Raw genomic sequence first — 27,626 nt, 5'->3', positions numbered from 1 at the left:
TCAATAGTAAACATATATACATCAAATGGTATAGCATCTAAATTTTTTTAAGGAGAAATTGAATGAGTTACAGAAAGAAATAGATAATAAATATACTAGTTGGGGACCTCACCTTTCCCCTCTCAGAATTAGATAAATCTAACCCAAAAATAAGAAAGAAGTTAAGGAAGTGAATAAAATTCTGGAAAAGTTAGATATGATAGATCTCTGGAGAAGATTGAATGGGAATAGAAAGGAATATTTCTTTTTCTCAACACTACATGGCACCTACACAAAAATTGACTGTATATTGGACCATACGAACCTCAGAACCAAATGCAGAAATAGTAATGCATCCTTTTTAGATTATGATGCAATAAAAATTACATTCAATAATAGACAGTGAAAAGAGATTAAAAATTAATTGGAAATTATATCATCTAATCCTAAAAAAACAAGTGGGTCAAATAACAAATCATTGAAACAATTGATAATTTCATCAAAGAAAATTACAACAATGAGAGAACATACAAAAATTTATGAGATGCAGCCAAAGTGGTACTTAGGGGTTAATGTATATCTCTAATTGCTTATACTAGTAAAATAGAGAAAAATCAAATCAATGAATTGGGCATGCAACTAAAAAAAAAGCCTAAAAAATTTAAAATCCCCAATTAAGCACCAAATTGGAAATCATGAAAAATCAAGGGAGAGACTAATACAATTGAAAATAAGAAAACCATTGAACTAATAAAACCAGAAGCTGGTTTTATGAAGAAAAAAAAACAAAATGAAATAGATAAAACATTGGCTAATTTGATTTTAAAAAAGGAAAGAAAAAAAACAAATTACTAGTATCAAAAATGAAAGTGGTGAATTCACTACCAATGAAGAGGAAATTAAGACAACCATTAGGAGTTGTTTTGCCCAATTATATGCCAATAAATTTGACAATTTAAATGAAATTGATAAATATCTACAAAAATATAAATTACCCAGATTAACAGAAGAGGAAATAAAATACTTAACCCAATTTTAGAAAAAGGAATTGAACAAGCCATCAGTGAACTTCCTATGAAAAAGTCCCCAGAACCAGATGGCTTCAAAAGTGAATTCTACCAAACATTTAAAGAGAAATTAATTCCAATACTATACAAACTATTTGGAAAAACAGGCAAAGAAGGAGTCCTACCAAATTCCTTTTGTGACACAAACATGGTGGTGATGCCCAAACCAAGAAGAGACAAAACAGATAAAGAAAATTTTAAGTCAATTTCCCTAATGAATATTGATGCAAAAATTTTAACTAAAATATTTGCAAAGAGATTACAGCAATATACCATAAGGATCATACACTGTGATGAGGTGGGGTTTATATCAGTAATTCAGGACTGGTTCAATATTAGAAAACTATCAGCATAATTGACCATACCAATAACAAAACCAACAGAAATCACATGATTATCTCAATAGATGCAAAAGAAAGTCTTTGGCAAATTACAGCATTCATTCCTATTAAAAAACACTAATGAGCATAGGAATAAGTGGAGCTTACCTTAAAATGACAAGTAACATTTATCTAAAACCATCAGCAAGCATTATCTTTAATGGGGATAAGTAAGAAATCTTTCCAGTACAATCAGGGTGAAGCAAGGATGCCCATTATCACCTCTGTTATTTAATATTGTACTAGGATGTTAGCTATAGCGATAAGAGAAGAAAAAGAAATGAAAGGAATTAGAATAGGCAATAAGTAAATAAAACTATCACTCTTTGAAGATGATATGATGTTAGAAAATCCTAGAGAATCAACTAAAAAACGACTTGAAATTATTAAAAACTTTAACAAAGTTGTGGGATACAAAATAAACCCGCATAAACCATCATCATTCCTGTATATCACCAACAAAGGGTCAACAGCAAGCGATAGAGAAATTCCATTTAAAATAATTGTAGACAATATAAAATACTTGGGACAAGTATTTGCCAAGACAAACCCAGGGACTTTATGAACACAACTATAAAACATGTTTCACACAAATGAAGTCAGATCTGAACAATTGGAAAAACATTAATTGTTCATGGGTAGGCTAAGCCCATATAGTAAAAATTACAATTCTACCTAAATCTATTCAGTACCATACCAATCAAACTATCAAAAATTATTTTATAGAGCTAGAAAAAATAAAATTCATCTGGAAGAACAAAAGCTCAAGTATATCAATGGAATTGATGAAAATAATGTGAAAGAAGGTAGTCTAACTGTACCAGATCTTAAACTGTATTACAAGGCAGCAATTATTGAAACTATTTGGTACTGACTAAGAAATAGAGTGGTGGATCAGTAGAATAAATTAGGTACAAACTACATTGTTGTAAATGACCATAGTAATCTAGTATATGATAAACCCAAAGAGCCAAGCTTTCTGAACAAAAACTCATTATTTGACACAAACTGCTGGGAAAACTGCAAAACAATATGGCAGAAACTAGGCATAGACCAACATCTCACACCATATACCAAGATAAGGTCAAAATGGGTACATGATTTACACATAAAGAGTGATACTGTGAGCAAATTAAGAGAGCATGGAATAGCTTATCTGTCAGATTTATGGATAAGGGAAGAATTAGAACCAAAAAAAGGTACAGAGAGCATTACAAAATGTAAAATAGATTGTTTTGATTATATAAAATTGAAAAGTTTTTTGCAGAAAACCAATGCAACCAAAATTATAAGGAAAGTAGAAAACTGGGGAAAGAAGTTTTATAACAAGTACCTCCAATAAAGGTTTCATTTCTCAAATATGTAGAGAACTGAGTCAAATTTATAAAAATGCAAATAATTTCCCAATTGATAAATGGTCAAAGGATATGAACAGGTAGTTTTTAGATAAATCAAAGCTATCTTTAGGCATAAGAAAAAAAATGCTCTAAATCACTATTAATTAGAGAAAGGCAAATTAAAACAATTCTGAGGTATTACCTCATACCTATAAGAGTGACTAATATAAAAAAAAAGGAAAATATTGGATATTGTAGAATACGTGGGAAAAATGGAAAACTAATACACTGTTGGTGGAGTTGTGAACGGATCCAACCATTCTAGAGAGCAATTTGGAACTACACCCAAAAGTCTATAAAACTGTGCATGTCCTTTGATCCAGAAATACCTTTGCTAGGTCTATATCCCAAAGATATCCCCCCCCAAAAAAGGGAAAATGAACTATTTTTACAAAAATATTTATAGCAACTCTTTTTTTTTACTGACTAAGAATTGGAATTCAAAGGTATTCCTCTCATTTGGGGAATGGCTAAACAATCTGTGATATATTATTATAATGGAATATTATTGCACTGTAAGAAATGACAGGCAGGATGATTTCAGAAAAACCTGGAAAGACTTACATGAACTGATGCACAATGAAGTGAACAGAACCAAGAGAACACTGTACATAGTAACAGCAATCTTCTTTGATGAAGAATTGTGAATGCCTTAGCTATTCTCAGCAATACAATGATCCAAGACAATCAGAAAAGGCTAATGAGGAAGCATACTATTCACCTCCAGAGAAAGAACTGGTATTGATTGAATACAGACTGAAGCATGCTAATTTTCACTTTCTTTTTTTTTCTTTTATTCAAGTCTTCTTGTACAAAATGATTAATATGGAAATGTTTTACATAATTACACATGTATAACCTATATCTGATTGCTTACCCTCTAAGGGAGGAGAGAGGAGAGAGAGGGATAGAATTTGGAACTCAAAACTTTAAACAAAAATGTTAAAAAAATTTCTCTAAATGAATATTAGCAAATAAAAAAATCATAGTTTATCTAGTGCATAGGTTTTTGCAGAGAAACTGTATATTATCAAATGCTTTGTAACCATAAAGCTCCCTACAAACTATTACCAGTTTGTGGATTTTGTATTCCCTACAGTTTCACAGACATCTGTGTTTTCTGTCTGAGACTGCAACTCTGTAATATCAGGGAACCAGCTAAACTAAATATCTCATGCAAATAAAGGCCTTATAAAGGCTGTCTCATGATTTTAAAAAAATCCCAACTCTGACACTCACTGTGTGAACCTATGCAAATCAGCCACCATGTGTAACATTAGTATAGTAACATACATGCACCCTATCTCACTGTGCCATAATGAGAGATGTTTTGTTATCTATGAAGTCCTATAGAATTTGGTAATGTTGATGCAATTATATGTCACTAGGATATTGGTGGAATAAGATTATCATACTTTGTCACTGCTTACACCCCATTAGAGATAGCTCCTATCCCTTTTACCCTTTCCCCTAAACAATTATTTCAAAAATGTTAATGTAATAGTAAAGTGAGAAGCTACCCAAAACTTGGATTAAAAAAAAAAAAAGCTTTCCTAGTACTTAGTTCAGCATCTCAGAAATAGAAACTGTTATAGGTTAGGCCTGATTTAGGCTGCTGTGATGCTTCTGGGTTAGGATATGAATATAGACTATTTGGCAGTCAACAAAAGGAGGTTCACTTAGCCATAGCAGAGAAAGGATATTCAGCAAGGATACAGTATTGATTCAGCTGAGCATAGTTTCCCTGTCTCTGTGTTGTGCGTGCTGGCACACCAATTAGAAACCTGAGAAAGTAGCTCCTGATTTCTTTTAAACTGACTTTTGTTCTCAGGAGAACAAAGAAGTTTTGTCAATGGTTTGAGCCTGAGGTCCATAAACTAATCCAGTCTTAAGGATAACTTTAAAACCTTTTAAGGTGGGACAGCTAGGTGGTTCAGCGAATAGAGTACCAGCCCTGAAGTCAGGAGCACCTGAGTTTAAATCTGTCCTCAGACACTTAACACAAAAACTAGCCTGTGACCTGGGGCAAGTCACAACCCCAATTGCACTCCAAAAAGCAAAAAAAAAACCTTTTAAGGAAAAACTAGGAGTATACCCTGATAAATATTATTACTATCCAAGAAGCATAAGTCATGATTGCTACTAATATAACTATCTCTTCTGTTTCTTTTCCTTTTTCAGCTCTTTTTTTCTCTTTCATTAATGAAAAGACAGACCTCAGACACTCTACTGGAACTACTACTGATATAGCCGTGACTTTCATAGTGTGTTCTGTGGAAATCTTTTATAGGTAAGGTATAGACTTGTGTAGACTGAACCAACTTGAGAATTTAGTCTAAGCTTCTAATATGAAATATAATAGTATACCAGACATTGTTATATACAGAGCTCTGCTGTAGGTACAGACCTAGTTCAAGCCTCCTTCACCTCTTCTTGGAACCCATAGCTCCTGTCAAGGCTCAGCTCAGTTATTACCTCCTTCAAGAGTCCTTTCTTGATTCTTCCAGTTGATAGTACCCCAACCCCTATCCCTCTTTATTGAATTTGTATTATTGTATTATTATTATTACTGTTTACTTCTGTGATAGTAATGGCAATTAAAGATTCCCCTGTATTGGCTTGGTTTTCAAATTGATTGTGTTAAAACCCAGAGTTTGTTAATCCCACCTGTGGGATGGGCTTGTTGATGTGAAAAGAAAGTCCTGAACTGGGAGGAGCTGGTGAGGTAGATTTGGAGAGACACTAGAGAGAGGCGGAAGATCTTTTTGGAAGCAGCACCTCGTGGAGAGAGAGAGAGACTAAGAGAATTGCTGGTGGCCGCTTTGAATTGCCCTGGACTTTTGAGACCTGCCCCCTGAGCTGCCAAGGACTGAAGAGACATGGCTGTTTTGCTGGTACTTTGTCTGTCTGTTTTGATGTTGTTTTGCCAGATTTGTCCACTGGTGAAAGACAGTCCTTTTGTTGAAGAAGTCCTGGAACCTGGCATTTGGTTAAGAAGCCCTGAGACTGTCCTGCAGACAGAGAGTGAATACTGTCCACTGGTGAGGGACAGTACTGTTGTTGCAGGGGTCTGGAGACTGTCCTGCAGACAGAGTGAATACTGTCCACTGGTGAAGGACAGTGCTGTTGTTGCAGGGGTCTGGGAACCTTTCTGTTGGTTCGGAAGCCCTGAAGAAGGATTTTCTTGTTGGATGTTTACAGAAATCCTGGGAGAGGGCTTTGCTAATGTGTTCAGGGGTTCTAGGACTGTTCTACAGACAGAGGATGAATTCATGAAGGGACTGGCAATGTATCTTGTGGCCTTGCTAAGCCTTGTCTCCCCAGGAACTAAGATTGCTGAGAACTTGCCTCGTGTCAAGATGAAGAAAAGACCTCCATTTGGGTATTAAGTGCTGTGTTTAAACTTGATGTAACTCTGGGGTAGATTCAATTGTGATCCAGGGGTGGGGAACTTTTGACCTTATGTTTGGAAACTAATCTCCATTTGAGAAGAGGGGCTTTGTGGTGGACTTAATTAAGGTATAGCCTAGGGGTGGAGAAGTATTTAGAACAGAGACTTTGTAATTGATTGAATGATTGGAAGGTCCTGGGGTGGGGTAGTACTTGGAGATTATTTAATCACACTTAGTAAATGCTGTATTTTGAATGATGTCATGTTTTAATCTTCTCTGTTCTTGGTTGGTCACTGAATAAAATAGAGAGCACCTATGCTGGTATTTTGAACCTGGGAAGTTGCCTTCTTTTGGCATTACATTACAACTTCTCTGTGAACATGGGATCTCATACACTAGGATGTAAACTCTTTGAAGGTGAGTCCTATATTCCTGGTACAGCAGGCATTAATAGCTACTTATCAACTGATTGAGTGATGGGATGGAGACAAAGTTTATGTAAAGTATGGTCCCTAGGATTGTAAGATACCAATACTGGCAATTGTAATATACAGTATTGCAGAATAGATTCATTAGATGAATGCAAAGTACCTAGGGTCAGGTCATTTGCTAATTGTTGGGGAGGAATCAGGGAAAGCTTCATTGAAGAGGTGGCATTGAAGTTAGACATGAAAAGATAAGTTGGAACTCAGTAGAGAGAACATCATGAGCAAAGGCACCCACATGGAGGCAGAAGAACAGATAGGGACTCTAGGGATATAAGAATTGGTTTTACTTGGGCATAGAATGCTAGATAAAATTAGGAAGTTAGGGCAGTGTCTGTGGAGACCTTCAAATGCCAGGCAGAGGAGTTTAAACTTCACTCTTCAAGATTTTTTGATAAGTAAAGTCATGTGACTGATTCTGGAAACAACATGAAGGACAGAATGAAAGGGATAAAATAAGAAGTCAGAAAGACTTGTAAGGAAGACATTGCTATAATCCAGGTAGGAGATAATGAGGTCTTTGGCCAATATAGCAACAATGGGAAGGAAGAGAATGACATGAAAGGTGTTGTGGAGGTAGAATAGACAGGACTTGGAATTTACTTAGATAAGAGAAATGAGGAAGAGGAAAGAGTTGAAGATAACCCAGGGTTATGAATATGGTAGACCAGATACCAACAAGAGAAACAGGTAAGCCAACTTTGACTGAAAGGTAACCTGATGTAGTCCGAAGAGCATTAGATTTGGAGTCAGAAAACCTGTCTTCTGTTTGCTCTGCTATTTAGTAGAGACAAGTAATTTCCCCTTTCTGGGCCTCAGTTTCCTCATCTTCCAGCTAACAACTCTTGTACAAGATTGCTATGAGAGTCAAATGAGAAAATGTATATGAATGTGCTTTGTAACCAATAAAAACTACCAAAATGTATTTTATTATGACAATGACCCAACATTGCAACTCAGTATGTTTTCCTTTAAAATTTGATTGCTGGCACTCATACTATATTATCTCAAAATAAAATTCCTACCTAGTGATCACTAGGCTCTGATTTCTAGTTTCCTCCATTAACATTATTTTGATTAGTTTTTAAACACACACACACACACACACACACATCTTGTACTTAGCCAATTTCCTGGGGAGAGATGAGCTTGTAGTTTATTTTTGTTTCAAAGCTGGTTAGGACCAGAAGAGGAATGCTGATGGTGTAGAATCTACTTTGGGAAGACAAATATTCAGCTCATCTTTTTGTGGAAAGGAATAGCTATGTGTCCTTGAGCCAATCTCTTCAATACTATGGGCTTCTGTTCCCTCCCCTAAAAAGTGACCAGGATAGATTATATGATCTCTTAAACCCCTCCAGCTCTTAACAGCCTGAGTCTCTGACCAGAAGCTGAAACACTAAGGCAGAGGTGCTGGATGAAGTCTAGCCACACATGTTTAGAGGGTTTCTCATTACCTTTGAGTTCAGGGGCCTGAAAGAAGTGACTTCAACAAGTAGCATCACCATGTGAAAAACAGAGCATTGATCTTGGTGTCAGAAGACCTCAGTTTTGAAGTCCTGTTTCCGAGTCTTACACATTTAGTCTTACATGACCTTCTAGTCATCAACTCTCTAAGCTTTAGTTTCCTCATTTGTAAAATGAAAATCCTTTCACTACCTGTCTCCCAAGGTTGTTATAAAGATCAAATAATATAAATATTTTTCATTTCTTTAAGGCTTACAAAGCCTTAGGTGGTATTTTACTGTCCATATTTCATAATCTCATGGAGGTTGAGTAACTTGATCAGAGTTGTACAGTTATTAAATGTGAATGACAGGTCTCAAACCATTCCAAATCTAGTGGTATTATATAAATATGAACTATTTGGAAGATGCTATTTGGAACCTGTGATTTCATCAGTATAGAGAAAGTCTGTAAAGTCAGTAAACATTTATGAAGCCCCTATTATATATCAGGTATTGTGCTACTCTGGGGATAAAAAAGAGGCAAAAAGACAACCCTGCCCTCAAGGAGCTTACAATCTAATGGAAGAGACAACATGCAAGCAAATATACAAACAAGATGTATACACACATATACATATATACATATGATAAATAGGGAATAATTAATAGAGAGAAGGCACTAGAATTAAGAGAGATTGGGAAAGGCTTTCTTTGGAAGGGATTTTAATTGGAACTTAAAGGAAGCCAGGAGGCAATGAGGGGAGAGAACATTCCAGTCTTGGGGCACAGCCAGTAAAAATGCCTAGAGCTGAGAGATGAAGTGTCTTATTCTTGAACCTCCAGGAGGCCATTGTTACTGGATCAAAGAGTATTTGTCAGCAAATAAGAAGACTGGAAGGGCAGGAGGGGGCCAGGTTATATGAAGGAAGTTGAATGCCAAACATAGGAATCAGCATTTGAATCTTCAAGGAAATAGGGAGCCACTGGAAGTGATGGAGTGAGATCAGGGGGAAGAGGTGAAGTGGTTGGACTGGCACTTTAGGAAGATCACTTTAGTGACTGAATGGAAAATGTATTGGAGTGAAATCAGAGGCAGGTAAACCCCCCAGCAGGCTATTATTAGACCAGGTGTGTAGTGATGAGGGCCTGTACTAGGGTGTTGGTAGCATAGAGAAGAGATCTTGCAAAGGTGATGATGAAAGAACTTGACATTTGATTAGATGTGGGAGGGTGAGAGAGTAAGGAGCTGAGGATGGCATTTAGGTTGTGAGACTGAGGGATTGAGAGGATAATGTTTTCAACAGTAATAGGGAAGTTGGTTGGGGGGGTGATTTAGGAGGAAAGATAATGAGGTCAGTTTGAAATAGGTTGAGTTTAAGATGTCTACTGGACATTGAGTTTGAGATGTCTAAAAGACCGCTGGAGATATGAGACTAGAGATCAGTAGAGAGGTTAGAACTGGATAGGCAGATTTGAGAATCATGACAGGAATCATCATAGAGAAGATAATTAAATCCATGATCAGGTTACTAAACAAAGTAGTATAAAGATGTAAGGACTGAGGGCCCAGGACAGAACCCTGTGGGTTCTTTGGTTAGAGGGCATGATGTGGGTGAGAATCCAGCAAAGGAGACTGAGAAGGAGCAGATAAGTAGGTGAACCAGAAGAGAGCAGCATCCCCTAAACAGAGAGAAGGGGGTGGACACGAACAGTGTCAAAGACTGCAGGGAGGTGAAGAAGGACGAGGAGAAAGGGCCATTGGATCTGGCAGTTAAGGGATCCTAGGTAACTTTGGAGAAAGTCGTTTCAGTAGAATGACTAAGAAGTGAGTGAGAGAAGAGAAAGTGGAGGCACCTATTGTAGATGTATTTTCAAGGAGTGTGGCTACGAAGGCAGAAGAAATATAGAACAATAGTGGGGATGGAAGGACCAAATATTTTTGAAGAGGACAGAGACAGACATGACTGTAGGAAGTAGAGAAGGAGCCAATAGACAGGGAGAGAGCGAGTAAGAGCACCGGTTCCAGTGTTGGGACGACCTGGAGATCGAATCCCGGGCTCAGACACTCAGCACCACACCCAGAAATAACTGGCTGTATAACCTTGAGCAAGTTACTTAACCCCAATTGCTTAAAAAAAAATAAAATAAAAAATAAAGAAATAAAAAAAAATAGACAGGGAGAGACTGAAGATAAGTGAGAGACTGTGGGTACCAGAGAGACAGTCTGTTGGAGGAGATAGAAAGGAATGGGATTGTGCAAATGGAGAGATGAGCCTTGGTAAAGAGTAAGAGACAGGAGAGAAGGAGGAAATAGTGGAAGAGGACGTCTGAGTGACATGAGATGAGGAAGAGGAAGCTCATGGTGAGTGTCCTCATTTTTTTTTCTGTAAATTCTAAGGCGAGGATCTCAGCTGAGAGAGGAGAAGGGGGAACATAAGAGGTTTGAGGAGAGATGAAAAAGTTTGGAAAGGCTGCTGTGGGGAGTGGGATAGCAAATTGATAAGTGAGATATAGAAGGATTGCCTAATGGCAGTGAGGGTCCAATTGAGGTTGTATAACATAAATTTGTAGTAGACCCTGTCAGAACAGTTGTGTAATTTTCTCTGCGTTCAGTAGTATGTGTGTAGGAGCAAAGGTGGTGTATGGTAGGTGTCATTTAAGGTTGAGATTTGTCATGGCACAATTGGCAAAATAATAATGGGGTCAGGGACTCCAGAGAAGAGTGCAGTGTAGAGTTGGAACTTGTTCACCAACGTGTCATGATAAGGAAAAGAAGAGAGTGGCTAGAGCAGGCAAAGTGACCTGGGAGAGAACTGAGGGGTGGAAGGTCATGGCGTAGATTAAGAAGTAGAATTTGGTATGGGAAGGCAGATTATGTAGATTACGTTGGATGAGTTTTCAGAATTCTTGATCATGGAGGGGGTACAATTGTGGATGATGGAAAGATGAAAGGTATAATCATTTTTGTATATGGCTGAGGTGTGGTGGAGGAGTAGGTTATAGGAAGTTAGTAGGTTAAAGAACTGAGTGGCTATGGTGTTTGAGGGAGAGTCTGTGCTGAAGTCCCCTATTATGAAGGCAGGAGTTGGAAAGGAGAAAAATTGTGAGCCGTGTACTTTATTCATTTAGGAAGGAAGGGGAGTGATCTTGAGGTGGTAGACAACAGCTACCAGTATTTTTATTGGGAGATAGATATGAATAGCATGAACCTCAAAGGATGGGAGGTTACTGAGTAATAGATGAAGGAGGAAAACTTGAAAGTGATGATAGGAAGCATGGAGTATTACACTTCCCCTACCTGGACCAGTGAGCAGAGGGTAGTGAGTGAAGGGGCAGCCAGTACTGGAGAGGGTGGCCAGGGAATCCATGTCACTGGAGTAACCTAGATTTCAGTGATTGCTAGAAGATAGAAGGAGAGGGAGAGGATGAAGGGAAGTGTGTTACCTGTGGAACAGGAATTTCAGAAACTACAGTGGAAAGGATGGGTGACATTTGGCTGTGACTTTGGAGTGGGAAGCTTGAGGGGATGGGAATGAGGAATTGGGAGATGGAGAATGGGGTTTGGACAATGACCTACAGAGGTTCACCATCACTGGGATGTGAAGGGTATGAACAGGTATGAGAATGTTTATCACTGAGCAGAAGGCACCACCCCTCTTCTCCAACAAGACTGAGATCAGACAGGAGAAAAGGGCAGCAAAGATGGAAGGCACATGGTCAGATCATCATTCAGGACTCCCTATTTTATTACTCTTCTTCCCTCTGAAGTCTGGAGATTAGGCAGGTGAGGTGACAGTACAGAAGAAGATGGAAATTGAGCCTATGTAACAAAAGATGAAAAGTTCTGTTCCCCACTGACTTCCTCTTACTCTTCTGTCAAGGGACAGGAACAGCAGGAGATGGAAGGGGATTTGGTCAGAGGAAAATCTTCCTCTTCTTACTTGAGGCTTGTGATCAGACTGATTGCATCAGGAGGTAGAAGCCTCTCCTACTGGGCCCCTCAGGGGAGAGACAAGAGATGGAATGCTTGTAGTCAGAGGAAGGTCTTAGTCCTTTTCCCACTTCTTCACCTGCTTTGGAAACTCTCTCCACCAATGAAGATGCTGCAACTTATGGTCTTACAGAGCTGACCTGGGGACTGAGAAGAAAAGTAACTCGCTAGCAGGCACATAGTGTGTATCAGAGGAGCCCATGTTTGATGAAGCTTTGTGAACATGGGTTACGAAAGTCCTATGGGGAGTCCTGAGCTCCTCTTCTCTTCTCACTATCTCATCCTCCCTGGCTCTTCACCCATTCATAAGATTATAGGATTCAGAAATGGAAGAGAACTCAAAAATCATTTAACACAACCCTTTCATGTTGCATTTAAGGAAATTGAGAAAGGGGAAGTGATTTGTCTAAGTTAAAACAACCAGAGCAGACCTAGGATTCAAATCAAAGACTTCTGACTCCAACTACTAGTGGTTCAGCACCACTGCCCTTTTCATGGTACCACTGTATTTTCACTGTATTTTAAAAATCTTTCCACAGCTAAGACTTCCTGAAGATAGGGGACTCTTCACCTGTGAAGATCAGTAATATGTGAGGCACTGAGTGTTCTGGTGACTTGCCCAAGGTTACACAACTAGTATGTTTCTCAGGACTTTCTATTAATAAACATTTATGAAGCACTTCCTAGGTGTCACACACTGTGCTAGGAGCTGAGCATGCAAAAATGAAACAAGGAGCTTACAATCTAATATCATCATCATTCCTGTTATAACTCTGGCCTTTGTAAAAATACCTTCTGATAACATTTAGAGATAGGGCTAGGTAAAGTTCTGCATCCCCTTTTTAAGATTTAATCATGTAAATTCCTATTTTTTTCCTGTTAAGATCTAGGAGATTTTCAAGAAAGATAGTGAAGGGCCAGTGTTGCCAATGGCCCAGTTCTGCTCTCCAGAAGTGTCATACAAGGCATCTTCTTCAAACTGAGCCTGGCCTGGCCTACCTTTGATTCCATTGACCTCAGAGGAGCTGGCAGGGGCTGGCTGCCAGATCTTTGAGAGATCTCAAGTTCAAACCATCTCCTGAGAGCCTTGCTATTTCATTGGGTGATGAAAGTAGGGCAAATCCCTGTAAGCTTGGAGATTCTAGGCCTTGTCAATGTTAAACAGTGACCAGTGCCAGCGTTGTAAATGAATGAATTAGAGAGTATTTATTAAGAGTTTACTATGTGCCAGGCACTGTGCTAATCCCCAGGAATACAAATATAAGCCATTAAAACAGTCTTAGTCATCAGGGAGCTTGTCTTTTAATGGGGGAAGATAAAACAGAGGCTTCCTGTATGAATAGTAGTAGAAAATAGAAGTATGCTCATTCTCTGGGTTGTCAGATTGCATTGGAGTCTAAAAAAACAGTGATAAAACCCGTATTACCAGGTGCTACAAAAGTAGGTTATTGTCACATTCAGATATGCCCAAATCCCACCTATCCTGTTCTGGACAAGCTAATGCCATCAAGGACCAATGTCAGGTGCTTAGTCAGAAGAGAATGGACAAGCCTTGGAAGCCTTAGAGAAGGTTTGGAATCACAGCCTACCATGTGCAGGGCCTATGCTTATTGAAATGCAATTCAATTTAATATGGACCAAATACTCATTATATGCTATGTACTGTGCTAGGTGCTAGGGATGGAGAGATGAGAATCAGACCCAGCTCAGTGAGGCAGATTTTGTAATTCCCAGAGGCAATTCCCCTTGTGGGCTCATTCTTTCTACCAGGTTGGGGCCAAAGGGTTAGTTGCTGCTAGTAACCCCAGAGTTCTAGGAGTAACCGTATTAGTGACTATCCCCCTAACCTGTAGTTAATGAACCCCAATTAACAATTAGCCAAGAGATTCAGTTCTTTTTTAAAGTATTTTTTTTCAATTACATGAAAAAACTTTTTAACATTCATTTAAATAATTTGAGTTCCAAATTCTCTCCCTCCTTTCTCTCCTCCCTCATAGAGAAAGTAAGCAGTTTAAAATAGATTATATATGTGGAGTCATGCAAAACATTTCCATATTAGTCATATTGTGAAAGAAAATACAGATTCAAAACAAACAAAAAAAAACAAGAAAAAGAAAGTTTAAAAAAGTATACTTCAATCTGCATTCACACTCCATAAATTCTTTCTCTGGAGGCAAATAGCATTTTTCATCATTAGTCCTTCAGAATTGTTTTAGATCATTTTATTGTGGAGAATAGCTAAGTCATTCACAATTGATCTTTGTACACTATTGCTGTTACTATGTACGATGTTCTCCTGGTTCTGCTCACTTCACTTTGCATCAGTTCATGAAGTCTGAGATTCAGTTTTCTAACAAAGTCATTTATTCAAATGGCACAGAAAGAATAGTAGTTAAAAAGCATTTTGCAAGCCCACCCTCCTGGAGAGCCTCTCTGACACACACATGTGGAGTCTGTGAGGAGAGGAGTGGGCACCAATTTGCAGGACAGTTGTAGGGAGGGACATGTACAGGAAACACACATGGGCCAAGTAATTCACAGCTCCAGAAGGATGGACCTCAAAGTCCTTTCTCTAGAGAGTCCCTACAAAGGTCACAACAGGGCATGGGTCAGTATTATTGGACAAGTTGTCCAGAGGTTCAGTGGGGCTGACTCCATGTAAGAGATGACATCTCTGCCTCCTGACTGGACAGGTCAATCCAATGCTGGGTTGGGTCAGGCAACTCATGTAACTGCTGAAGTGGCTCATCACAGACTTAGCTGCTGCTAGGCCAGACCTGGCCACTGGCCCAACTACTTCCCATCTGGTCTGGATGGGTCACTAAGCCATTGAGCAGATGCTGCTGGACTAAGCTGGGGAGGTTACTTTGCCACCAGGCAGCTGTTGACCTGTGCTAGAGAAATCACTTGAGCTTTTCACAGTTTGTGGCTTCTCTGCTAGACAATTTGACCCCCTGTCTAACCTCAGTCAGCCCCAGGCTCAATGAAATATTCTCAATGGGACACTTCTACTATACTCCCTCTAGCTTCTGTGTTACCATTCTTTATTCAGCTGGAGTACCTATGTGTTCTTGCACTAAGAGCTATGATCATTAGGTGAGAATTAGCATACGTGTCTCTTCTTTCACTTCCTCAGAGCTTTCCTTCTGAGTTTTGTTACCCCTAAGCAGGTGGTGGAGAGAGGTCTTGTATTAGACAGTTCTTCCTGGTTCAAAGATAGTTTCCCTCATTTTTTTTATTCTACCTCTACTAATGATGAATGGCTGAGCTATATTTTATAGACTCTAGTGGGGTTTCATATATTTGAGTGACTGGGGACAAAGATAGAGAGGCCCTGTCCATATGCCCTGTCCATAGTCCCACTGGCTTCTTCATGTGTACTTAGATCCTTGCTCAGGTATGGAATGTATCCTTTACATCTGAAGGCCCTTTTTCTGATTTTTCTATGTCTGCCTTGTCCCTTCTCCCCTCCAGCTTTATCATAGTACAAAAGAAGCATCACACCTCCTTATACAAGGACAGTTCTGTTTAATCCTAATGAGTCATTTTCAAATAAAACAAGTGTGTGTACTGTAGGTCCCCAATCTAATGGTGTTCTTTGTTCTCTGAACATCTTGAAGGACATGGAAATAATAACTCACACTTGTATTCCTTCATAGAAGCATAGAAGATCACAGTCTAGTGGGGTCTAAAGATGAAAAACCATTATAGTTACATACTCCTAAATGCAGTCTCTGAATGCCTCATATCCATAATTTCTTAAGGTGAAATTCCATTATTCCATTACAGTTACATACCACAATTTCCCCAATTGATGGTTACATATTTTGTTTCCTTTTTGTTAACATAAAAGGTTATAATTTGTTTTAAATCTTCTATGGTTATTCCTGGAGTACTCGGTTTACAGTGAAGAGACCTGGGTTAGAGATCTTGTTCTTCTAGATGAATGACCAAGGGCAGGTCACTTCCCCTTGCTAGGCTAATATTATTAATAAATACTATGAAAGAGAAATGACAAAGTTGAGCCCTGCATCAAACAGATACCTTCTTCTGGTGAAACTGCCTCAATAGGGGTTTGAAGAAATATTCTATAAGCAAAAAATTCTTTATAGGGAGAAAATAACCCTTTTTAGGGAGATTATAATACAGGGAATGAAAGGGAAGATTCTCCCCCTTCCTTTAGACTTAAAGGGATGAAGAGGAAAAGATCAATCAATGAACATTTATTAAGTGCCTATGTGTCACTGTGGTAAGGCACTATGCTAAGGCACTGTGCTAAGTAATGGAATACAGAAAGATAGTCCCTGACCTCAAAGAGCTTACAGTCTAATGGAGGAGACAACATGTAAACAAATATATACAAGGCAAGTTACATACAGGATAAATAGGAAATAATTAAAAGAGGGAAGGCACTGGAATTAAGGGGGATTGGGGAAGGTTTCCTATAGAAGGTGAGATTTTAGTTGGGACTTAAAGGAAGCCAGAGAGGTCAGTAATAGGATAGGGGGAGGGAGAACATTCCAGAAAAAAATGCCCATAGCTGAGACATGGAGTGTCTTGTTTGTGGAACAGCTGGAAGGCCAGTGTCACTGGATTGAAGAGTATGTAGTGAAATGTAAGGTATAAGAAGAATGGATAAGTAGGAGGGGGCTACATTATGAAGGGCTCTGTAATCAATATAGCTAAAATTTTGTTGACACTAGCAGAGACACAAGGATCTTAGGAGTTGAATCAAAGCACTTTACCTCCTGGGGACACAGAAACCTTAACCCTGTCTTCACCTTCCTTCAGTCAGTATCTTGGTGGACTGATTGTTAAGAGACCTGGTCTTATTGTCAGGACTAAGAAAGATGTGGATAAAGTTATACATCCATTAGCAAATCATTTCCCCTCACATCAATTTCCTCATAAATAAAATAAGTATAATGACGCTTCTATCCATCAACAATAAACACTTATTAAATACCTACCATGTGCCAGGTACTCTTCTAGAACCTGGGAATACAAAGACAATGAAACAACTCATGCCCAACATACATATATGTGTGCTGTATGTTTTATGTATGTATGTGTGCACATGTATTTATATAGACATAAACATACAAAGATATAAAGCAACCTGGGGAGAGGGAAAGGTGCCAACAACAAGAGGAACCAGCAAAAGCCTCAGGCAGTGATTCTTGGTTTGGCTATTGAAAAAAATGAGGGATTACTAAAGGCAGAGAGACGGGAGAAGGGAAAGCATTCCAGGCATAGAGAGCAGCCAAGGAAAAGACACAGAGCTAGGAAATAGAGGGCCATCAGGGAGAAAAGAGGATGGTTTGACTGGATCTTAGATTATGTGGAGGGCACTAATATGTCATAAGACTGGAAAGATAGTATGGTACCAGGTCATCAGTCACTCAGTAAGCATTCATTAAGTACTTCCTGTGTGCCAGGCACTGTGCTAAGTACTTTGGATATGAGAAAGGTCAAAAACAGTTTCTGCCCTCAAAGAACTCACAGTCTAATGGGAGGAGGCAACATGTGCACAACTATGTACAGTCAAGCCACTAAAGGGCTATTAAAATATGTAAAGTGCTTAGTAGTCATAAATTGCTGTATAAATAAAAACCATTATTACTTCCATTTGGTCTTCTCCCCATACAGATTGAGAGTGATTGTGGGACACTATAACAATACAGGACCTACCTGTGTCAAACACAGATGTAACAATTGTAGTGGTTGGATGAGTTCATATCCATTCTATGTCCATCCATATGTCTATATCTGTATCTATATCTATCTATATTTTAGCCATATCAATGCAGCTGTTTGCTAGGATATATATAGGTTGCAATACATTTTAGTAGAAGTAGTCAGTTGACAAGATCAGGGATAATCAAAGTATTGGAAGTAATAGTTCACACTCATATGGCACATTGAAGTTGACAGAGTGTTGTCCTCCCAATAACCCTGTGACATTGCCAGTGCAAATATTATCCCCATTTTACAAATAAGAAAACCAAGACTTGAGAGAAGTTAATCAGAATCACAGATTTAGAGTCAGAAGGAATGCCAGAGGTCATGGAGTCCAACCCCCTCGTTTTATAAAAGAAAAATTTAGGTCCAGTAAGATTATTTTGCCTAAGATCACATAGGTAGAAAAAAATTTGAATTCAGTTCTTCTGATTACAGAGCTAGTACTCTTTTCACTGTAATATGCTGCCAGTAAGATATCTAGGAACAGTCAATCAATAAACATTTATTAAGTACCTGTCAGTCAAATAAACATTTATTAAGGACCTACTATGTTTCAAGCACTATGCTAAGTTCTGGGGATACAAAAGTCTTAGGAAAGGGTTACTATAGAAGATGGGAATTTAGTTGGGATTTAGAGGAAGTCAGGGAAGTCAGTAGGTGGATATGAGAAGAGAGAGCACTTCAAGTATGGGGAATACCCAGAGAAAATTCCCAAAATTGAGATATGGAGTGTCTTGTTTGAAGAATGGTCAGGAGGCCAGTGTTTCTAGATTTAAAAAAATATGTCAGGGAGTAAAGTGTAAGAAGACTGAAAAGCTCAACTTCCCAAGATTGCAGAATAGAGAAAGCACTACAGCCTAAAGTTCTCAACATTCCTCTCCAAACTTTGAAATAATTCCTCAAATAAAATTCTGGCGCAGCAAAGCCAACAAAAAGCTGGGATGAAATGTTTTTTCAGCCCCAAACAACTTAGGAGATCAGAAAGAGAGATCTATGACACTGGGGTAGGGGCTAGTCCAGAGTACATGTGGTAGAAAACCAGATGTGGACATCAGAGGCTATGGTGACAAGTATCAGCAGCTCCAAGAGCTCTGAAGCAAGCCAGAGACAATAAAGAGGATCAGGCAACTGGTCAGATAGAAATTACAGGGGACTCTTGGGCTAGCATTGAGTGAAGGACTGGGTGCTGTTTGACAACTCTACTGCCTATACCCACTTCTGGGTCACAATTCCAGGGCAGAGAGGAGCACTTTGGGTCACAAGGTAGCAGTGACCTTGAGGAGCACTAGTGCTTTTGGTCACAAGGGAGCAGAATCCCTGAGGAGTAAAGCTCCTATACTTTGTGCCTACAATGAACCAGGGCCATTTCAGACCAGAGTGCAGAGTAGGACAGCAGTGACCACACCTCTCCCCAGATGACACCACTTTGGAAGTACCTAAAACTTCTAACTTCCTCCCCGCTGCCCCCGCCAGAACTAGCGCTGAAAACAGCAGTTCAAAAAAGTTTGAATCTTGGAACAGTCCCCACTCCACCCTTGAATCAGGAACAGAGCCCAACTTTAACATACAGTTCAATGTCAAGAAATAGGCTAGAAAAGTGAGTAAACAACAAAAATAATTTGACCATAAAAACTACTATGGTGACAGGGAAGATCAAGACAAATTCAGAAAAAGACAAAGTCTCAAAGAAAAAACATATGAATAGGGATGGCTAAGTGGTGCAGTGAATAGAACACCAGCCCTGAAGTCAGGGGAACCTGAGTTCAAATCCAGACTCAGACACTTGCCACATACTAGTCATGTGACCTTGGGCAAGTCACTTAACCCCAATTGCCCTGCCTTTCCCCCTCCAAAAAGCAAAAAGAAAAAAAAAGAGAAAAAAACCACTAAAAAATATATGAACAGGATACAAGCCCAACAAGAATTCCTGGAGGAGCTAAAAAAGTATTTTAAAAATCCACTAAGAGTAGTAGAGGGGGAGCGGCTAGGTCGTGCAGTGAATGCTCTGGCCCTGGAGTCAGGAGGACCTGAGTTCAAATCCAGCCTCAGACACTTAACACTTACTAGCCATGTGACCTTGGGCAAGTCACTTAACCCCAATTGCTCTGCCTTCCCCCCTCCAAAAAGAAAAAAAGAAAGAAAGCCAAATTACCAAATTATCTACACCAGGGAAAGTAAAGCAGAGGGAAAAAACTATAGGCCAATTTCCCTAATGAATTTTATGCAAAAATTTTAAATAAAATTCTAGCAAGGAGAATACAGCAATATATCACAAAGATCACACAAAATGACTAGGTGGGATTCATTCTAAGAATGCAGGGCTGGTGCAATATTAGGAAGACTATAGGCATAATAAACCATACCAATAATAAAAACAACGAAAACAATATGATTATTTCAATAGATACCGAAAAACATTTGACAAAATATAGCACCCATTCTTATTTAAAAAAACACTAGGAAGCATAGGAATGAGTGGAACCTTTCTTAAAATGATAAGTAGTATCTAGCTACAATCATAAGCAAGAATTATCTGTAATGGAGATAAACTAGAAGCCTTCCCAATAAGATTGGGGTGAAGCAAGGATGCCCATTATCACCACTATTATCCAGTATTATACTAGAAGGCTAGCTATAACAATGAGAAAAGAAAAAGAAAGTGAAGGAATAAGAATAGACAAGGAGGAAACAAAACTAACACTCTTTTTAGATGATATGATGTTATGCTTAGCGAACCCTAGACAATCAACTAAAAAAATAGTTGAAACAATTAAAATTTTAGCAAAGTTGAAGGATGTAAAATAAATCCACATAAATCATCAGCATTTCTACATATTACTAATAAAACCTGCAGGAGAAAAGAGAAAGTTAAATTCTATTTAAAATTACTGCAGACAACATAAAATATTTGGGAGTTTACATGTCAAGATAAACCCAGGGAGTATATGAACACAGCTGTGAAATACTTTCCACACAAATAAAGAGAGATCTAAACAACTGGAGAAATATTGTTTATGGGTAGGCTGAACCAATATATGAAGAATAACAAATCTACCTAAATTAATTTACTTATTCAGTGACATATAAATCAAAATACCAAATAATTATTTTATAGAGCTAGAAAAAAATAAAATTAATCTGGAACAATAAAGAATACCAAGGGAATCAATGGGAAAAAATGTAAAGGAAGGCAGCCTAGCAGTTCCAGATTTCAAACTATATTACAAAGTGGCAATCATCAAAACAATCTGGCACTAAGAAATAGAGTGATGGATAGGTGGAATAGATAAGGACATAATACATAGTAGTATATGACCATAATATTGTAGTGTCTGGTAAACCCAATGATCCAAGCTCTGGGGGAAAGAATTCACAATGTAACAAAAATCGCTGAAAAAACTGGAAAGCAATTTGGCATAAATTAGGCATAGACCAACATCTCATGCTGTATACCAAAATAAAGTAAAAATGGTTAAATTATTTATAAATAAAAGGTGATATCAGAAATAAATAAGGGGATCGTGGAAAAATGCATCTGTCATATATATGGATAAAGGAAGAATTTATAGCCAAACAAGATATAGAAAAGATCATGGGAAGCAAAATGGATAATTTTTATGACATGAAATTAAAGTTTTTGTACAAACAAACCAATGCAGCCAAAATTAGAAGAAAGGCAGGAAACTGGAAACAAATCTTTAAAGCAAATTTCTCTGATAAAGACCTTATTTCTCAAATATGTAGGGAACTGAGTCAAATTTATAAAAATATGAGCTATCCCTCAATTGACAAATGGTGAAAGGATATGAACAGTTTTCAGAAGAAGAAATCAAAATTACTAATAGTCACATTAAAAAAGTGCTCTAAATCATTATTGTTTAGATAAAAACAACTCTGAGATACCACCTCATGCCTATCAGAATGGCTAATACGACAGAAAAGAAAATGACAAATGTGAGAGGAGATGGAGAAAAATAGGCACACCAATGCACTATTGGTGGAGTTGTGAAATGGTCCAACCACTGTAAGAGAACAATTTGGAACTATTCCCAAAGTGTTATAAAACTGTGCATACCCTTTGACCTAGCAATACCACACTGAATCCCAAAGAGACCAAAGAAAGAAAAGGGAAAAGGACCTGTACGTACAAAAATATTTATATTAGTTCTTTTTGTGGTGACAAGGAATCGGACATTTGAGAATGACTGAACAAGATGTGGTATATGATTGTGATGTAATACTATTGTGTTATAAGGAATGATGAGCAGATGGAATTCAGAAAAATCTGGAAAGACTTTACTCAGAGGTTCTCAAACTTATTTGGCCTATGGCTGACCCCTTTAAAAAAAATTAGTACCCCCCAGAAATCTACTTTATTTAATCCTCTAATGTTTTTTTTAATTTGCATCATGTCAAAAAATATAAAAATTTTTAAAATGATGCATCTTTAATATTTTACTGCAAATTTATGTTTTTTTTCCCTGCATTGAAATTTTGATGATGCAATATTGTGTCATGTAACTGTAGAGTATCATATTGTTAAACAAGTCATTATGTGCACATATTGCTGTTGATGCATGCTGGACTTCCAGTGGCATGGAATGGCATGCTCACCTGCCATCACTTGCTTATTAAGACCTGTTGGTAGACTTGACCATTGATTGTTTACAACTTGCATTTTGTGTTTTTATTTGAAAAATAATGTAACCACTATAACTTAAACTGTTACACAACAGATGAAACATGTACAAACAGTTTTTCAAAATTTGCTTCTCTTTTCTTCTTTCCTTATGCTTCCACCACCCCTTTATTTTTATTCAGTGCCCCCGAATTGTACCTGATGCTACTACCACTTCCCTGAATCACTCCACCACCTCCCCAGGGGGAAGTATTACCCACTTTGGGAGCCTCTGAACATGAACCAATGCTGAGTGAAGTGAGAAGAACCAAGAGAACATTATACATAGTAACAGCAACATTATGTGATGACCAACTTGGATAGACTTAGCTCTTATCAGCAATACAGTGACCTAAGATAGTTCTGAAGGACTCATTCTGGAAAAAGTTATCCACATCCAGAGAAAGAACTATGGAGTCTGAATGCAGATCAAAGCATACTATTTTCTCTCTTTTTATTGTTTTTTTTTCTTTCTTTCTCATGGTTTTTCCCTTTCGTTCTGATTCTTCTTTCACAACATGACTAATGTTGAAGTATGTTTAATATGTTTGTACATGTATAACATATCAGATTGCTTGCCATTTTGGGAAGGAGGGAGGGAGAAAAAATTTGGAACTCAAAATCTTTATAAAAATGAAATAGAAAGAAAAGAAATGATGAGGTGTTTGGTTTCAGAAAAACCAGGGAAGATTTATATAAACTGATGCAAAATAAAGTGGGAAGAACCAGGAGAACATTGTACAAAGCAACAGCAATGTTGTAACCACTTAGCTACTCTGATCAAGAAAGTGATCCAAAGCAATTCCACAATGAAAAATTATCTCCCCCTCCAGAGAACTGATGAACTCTGAGTGCAGATTTAAGCATACTTCATTCACTTTATTTTTCTTGCTTTTTATTGCAATGTGGTTAATATGGGAATGTTTTATGTTGCTTCACATGTATAATTGATATCCTATCTTAATAGGTGGGAGAAGGGTAAGAGGGAAAGAATGTGGAACTCAAATTATTTTTAAGTGAATGCTAAAAATTAAAAACTGGAAAAGTAAGAGAGGGCTAGGTTATGGAGGACTCTGAATGTTAAACAGAGGACTTAATATTTGATCATGGAGATAAGAGGAAGCAACTGGAGTTTATTGAGTTGGAGGGGGGATTGAGGGGCAGGGGGTGGTATGTGTGATATGATCAGTCCTGTACTTTAGGAAAATCACTTTAGGCAATGTTAGAGGAGAAAAGAGGGCTATTTTCAAGAGATGTTACAAATATAAAATCAATAGTCCTTGGCAACAGATTAGATGGGGCAAGGGGGAGGGCGGGGTGTAGTGTTGAGAAATAGGAATTGAGGATGGACCCTTGGTTGTGATACTGAGGGACTGGGAGGATTGCTTAGCCCTCAAACAGTAAGAGGGAAGTTATGGAGGGAGGGGCACTCTAGGCTTGAGGGATGATGGCCTCTATAAACTCAGAGAGGTGGAGGGTGGTAGGATGAGATTTTTAAAATAGCCAGTAGTCCAGCTGGTTAGAATGTAGAGCACAAGTGGAATGTTGTGAAATAAGGCTTGAAAGGCAGCTATGTTATAGCCAGATTGTGGCGGACCTCAAATTCTGGGTTGATAAATTAACCAGTGAATGGCTGAGAATTAAACACATTGCCACTCCCAGGTGGATTGGCCTTTAACAGGAAAGCTTGTTACAAAACTAATGAATAACTCTCAAATGCTGGAATGCCAGAGAGAGGGAAGGACTGACAAAATGAATATGTCACCCTTCTAAAGTGCTTTACAACTTCAGCACTCTACTCAATGCATATCTAATTCTGACTTCAGAGAGCTGATGATGAAGTAGGTCTCCTGCCTCTCACAAAGAGGTGATGGATTGAGTATAGGTGCTGAAAGAGGCATTCATTTTCAGACACAGCCAATGTGATGATTTGTTCTGTTTTATTGCATTTATGTGGTACTAAGAAGGGTGGTATAAGTGGGGGAGGGGCAATATAGGGAAGTGATGGTGATATAAAAACGAAAAGCATCAATAAAACTTTTTAAATCATGAAAAAATATGAGAGGCAGCCTGGCATAGTGGATTAAGAACTAGTCTTGAAGCTAGAGAGCCCTGGATTTAAACCTAACTGACACATTCTGGCTCTGTGATGGTTGACAAATCACTTCCCTTCTCTGTCCTTTAGGGAGCTGTCTAAGACTCAGGGACAGATCTGCACGAGAGCATGAAATTCCTCACTTGGGAGTTCCCATACCAACAAAAACACAACTCCAGTCTATATCCTTATCATACCAAAAAATACAATCCTAAGAGTCAAGTAGGGTGTGTAGTGATTTGCCCAAAGTCTTACAAACAGTGGCACAGTTGAGACAGAAATACAGGTCTTCTAATTGCAATGTCAGTGCTCTTGCTGAACTTTTCTGCCTTTCTAAGTAGGAGGAGGTTTGGGAGGGATGGGAAATACTTTCTAGTTAATACTCAAATCCAACCATCAGGTAACCCCTTATGACGTACAGGTGGTACGTCAGACTGGCCCTTTCCCAGAATCATAGAATGTAAAAACTAAAAGGAACCATAGAACATAGACTATCAGAAGTGGAAAGATCCTTAGAACTTGGAAAGTTAATGCTGGAAAGGTCCCATTTTACAGATGAGAAAGCTGAGGCTCAGAAAAATTCATTAACTTGCTCAAGGTCACATAGCAAGTAATTGGTAGAGCCAGGACTTAAATCAAGTCTTCAAGCCCAGGGCTGCTATGCCTCTCCAGCAATGTCCTAGACAGAAGAGGTGAAGGTCTCTTCCCCAGTGGGCGGAATGATCTCTCCATCATAAGTCAAATTCCCAGTCACCCTGGGGATTCTCAGGTGTCTTGCAGAACTGCCAGGGCCAGCTCTGGGCTTGGGCTGGAGCAGGGTGGTGAATTCTGCAGTGACCCAACAGTCACAGCCTTCCCCCTCCAGGGTGGGGCAGGCAAAGGCTCCCTGTCGGTCCCTCTGGAGCCCCCCGATGAGTAATGAGATTCCAGCCTAGAGCCCCAGTGACAACAGAGGCTTTGGAGAGGCCATGTGATGCTCCGTGAGTGCTGCTGCTGCTGCTCCTGCCACCACTAGGAAGCCTCCTTCCCCTTTTCCTTCCGAGCTCAGCCTGTCATGGCGACGCCGAACAACCTGACTCCCACCAAGTGTAGCTGGTGGCCCATTTCGGCACTGGAGAGTGATGCAGGGAAGACTCCGGAGGCCTCGGAGGGCCAGGAGGCAGCTGACCCCTCCCAGTGGGCCAAGGAGAGCCTGGTTCTCTACCACTGGACTCAGTCCTTCAGCTCTCAGAAGGTACATGCAGGAGGCAGGCTCTGGAGGGCAGTGGGAGTGGGGAACACAGAAGCCTGGGCATTCTAGCCTCCTGGTTCAGGGGCCCTGGGATGGTACGGGACCTGAGCTTGGGGGATGGGGGGAGGAGTGTCGGAGTAGGTGAGGTTTCCCTCTCCTCATCCCCAAGGAACAGTCAAACACCATGGGTTTCCCCGGGGTGCTCCAGCCCTAACCTGCAACTGGCCTGGCTTCCTTGGCAGATTATAGTTGCAGTTGAGGGTTTCTGGTGGAGGAGGCAGCTGTCCCCAATCCGCTCACCCACCCACCCAACTCCCAGTGTCAGAAACCTGCTTATCCCTTCAGCCTGGCTATTCTGGTTCCCAAGGAGAAGCTAAGAATGGAGCGGGGGAGGGGAGGGGATGGAGCCAAGCAGACAAGTGTAGACAAAGAAAACAGCAAAGAAAGCTGCTGTCAAAAGGAAGGAAGAAAGGAAGGGGTTCTGAGGGGCTCAGCTGGAAGAACTACCATTTTCCCAGACCTGATATATCAGACCTATCATCCTTTGTCCCAGACACTGCAGCCCAACCCAGCCCAGCCCAACAGAGCTAGCTCCAACCTTTTTCCACAGAGCTGGGGATTGGGGGGTGGGGTGGGGTTGGGGTGAGTGGAGTAAGTATCTGTGGCTTTGAAGCACCCTGATTTCACAGATTTTGAGATATAGGGTCTCTCAGAAACTATTTAGTTTAATCCCCTCACTTTACAAATGAAGAAACTAAGACCTAGGACAATGACTTCCCCAGGGTCATGTAATGAATCGGTAAGAGCTAAAATTTTTGAACCAAGGTCTCCTTCAGTCTTGGTCAGGAGTGGGAGGGGTGGGGGTGGTGGGTGTTAGGGTAAGTTAGTCACCTTTCTCCACTAGAACGTTTGTCCTCCCTACTCACACAGACTCAGCCCTCCCTGTACCTACTCACCTCTCATATCAATGGATTCAAAGTTGCCTGGGTTCTGAAAGTAGCATGAAATCGTTTTCAGTTTTGTTTTATTTTTAAGGATGAGATTTGGGGTCAGAGAGTCCAGGTTGGAATCTCAGCTCTCCTATTTACTATCTCTGTGACCTTAGGCAAATCACTCCTCATCCCTGAGCCTCAGTTTTTTAGCTTGACAGTAAAGTGAGGGAATTGGATTCTAAAATTCTTTCCAATTCTTAGTCCTTTGATGCTCACTGGCTTCAGAACAGGGGTTGCTCAGGATACTAGAGGAACTGTCTTGTGCCCAGAACCTCCCAGCATCTGGAGCTGCAGCCAGTACCTCTACACTACTCCTCTTCCCTCCCAGCCTGTTTTCATACCGGGAAGGAAAGAGTTAACCCCCTCCCCTCATTTTCCCCCACCTTCCTCAGCGGGTCACAGCTCCTTTGGGCCTGCTGGGTCCTTTCAGAGCTAGGCATGCACATTTAAAGGCACAGGACACCCTTAATGCTTCATTAACTCTTGGGGTTTCCCTACAAATGAGCTTCAATGACACCAATTTCCTGAGTGAAATCCAGGGCTATAGAGTTTATAGTCCCTTGGAATGGCCAGAGAGACAGAGAAAAGGGGGATATCATCTTCCTTCACCCTGGAGGTAGGAACAATGAGGGAAGAGGAGAGAGAGAGTATAGAATTGCATAGCTAGTAAGGATCTTAGAGATCCCAACTCTCCCTCCCTCACACACACACACACACACACACACACACACACACACACACACACACAC

General features: G+C 39.5%; 1 protein-coding gene and 1 long non-coding RNA gene across 3 annotated transcripts in view; both read left to right on the top strand.

The window, feature by feature from the left end:
• The window catches only part of LOC138149360 (uncharacterized), a 28,974-nt gene extending 21,235 nt beyond the window's left edge, over positions 1-7,739 (top strand). The window contains exon 3 of the long non-coding RNA XR_011165295.1: positions 5,005-7,739. This is a non-coding gene — a long non-coding RNA (uncharacterized lncRNA). The remainder of the gene's footprint in view (positions 1-5,004) is intronic.
• A 17,682-nt stretch (positions 7,740-25,421) lies between these two features.
• GDAP1L1 (ganglioside induced differentiation associated protein 1 like 1) overlaps positions 25,422-27,626 on the top strand; it is a 21,956-nt gene continuing 19,751 nt past the window's right edge. The window contains exons 1-2 of one of the 2 annotated variants that reach the window (XM_069072320.1): positions 25,422-25,888; position 26,146. In XM_069072320.1, the coding sequence (XP_068928421.1) occupies positions 25,776-25,888; position 26,146 (114 nt within the window). In that variant the 5' untranslated portion in view covers positions 25,422-25,775. The remainder of the gene's footprint in view (positions 25,889-26,145; positions 26,147-27,626) is intronic. The other variant, XM_069072319.1, reaches the window with a different exon arrangement.

This window comes from Petaurus breviceps, unplaced genomic scaffold (assembly GCF_028583685.1).
Source record: "Petaurus breviceps papuanus isolate PSGF00001 unplaced genomic scaffold, PetGlider_PUasm1.0 90847, whole genome shotgun sequence".
Taxonomy (NCBI): domain Eukaryota; kingdom Metazoa; phylum Chordata; class Mammalia; order Diprotodontia; family Petauridae; genus Petaurus; species Petaurus breviceps.
Note: the sequence above shows the minus strand (reverse complement) of the source record. Positions and strands in the feature narration are given on the sequence as shown.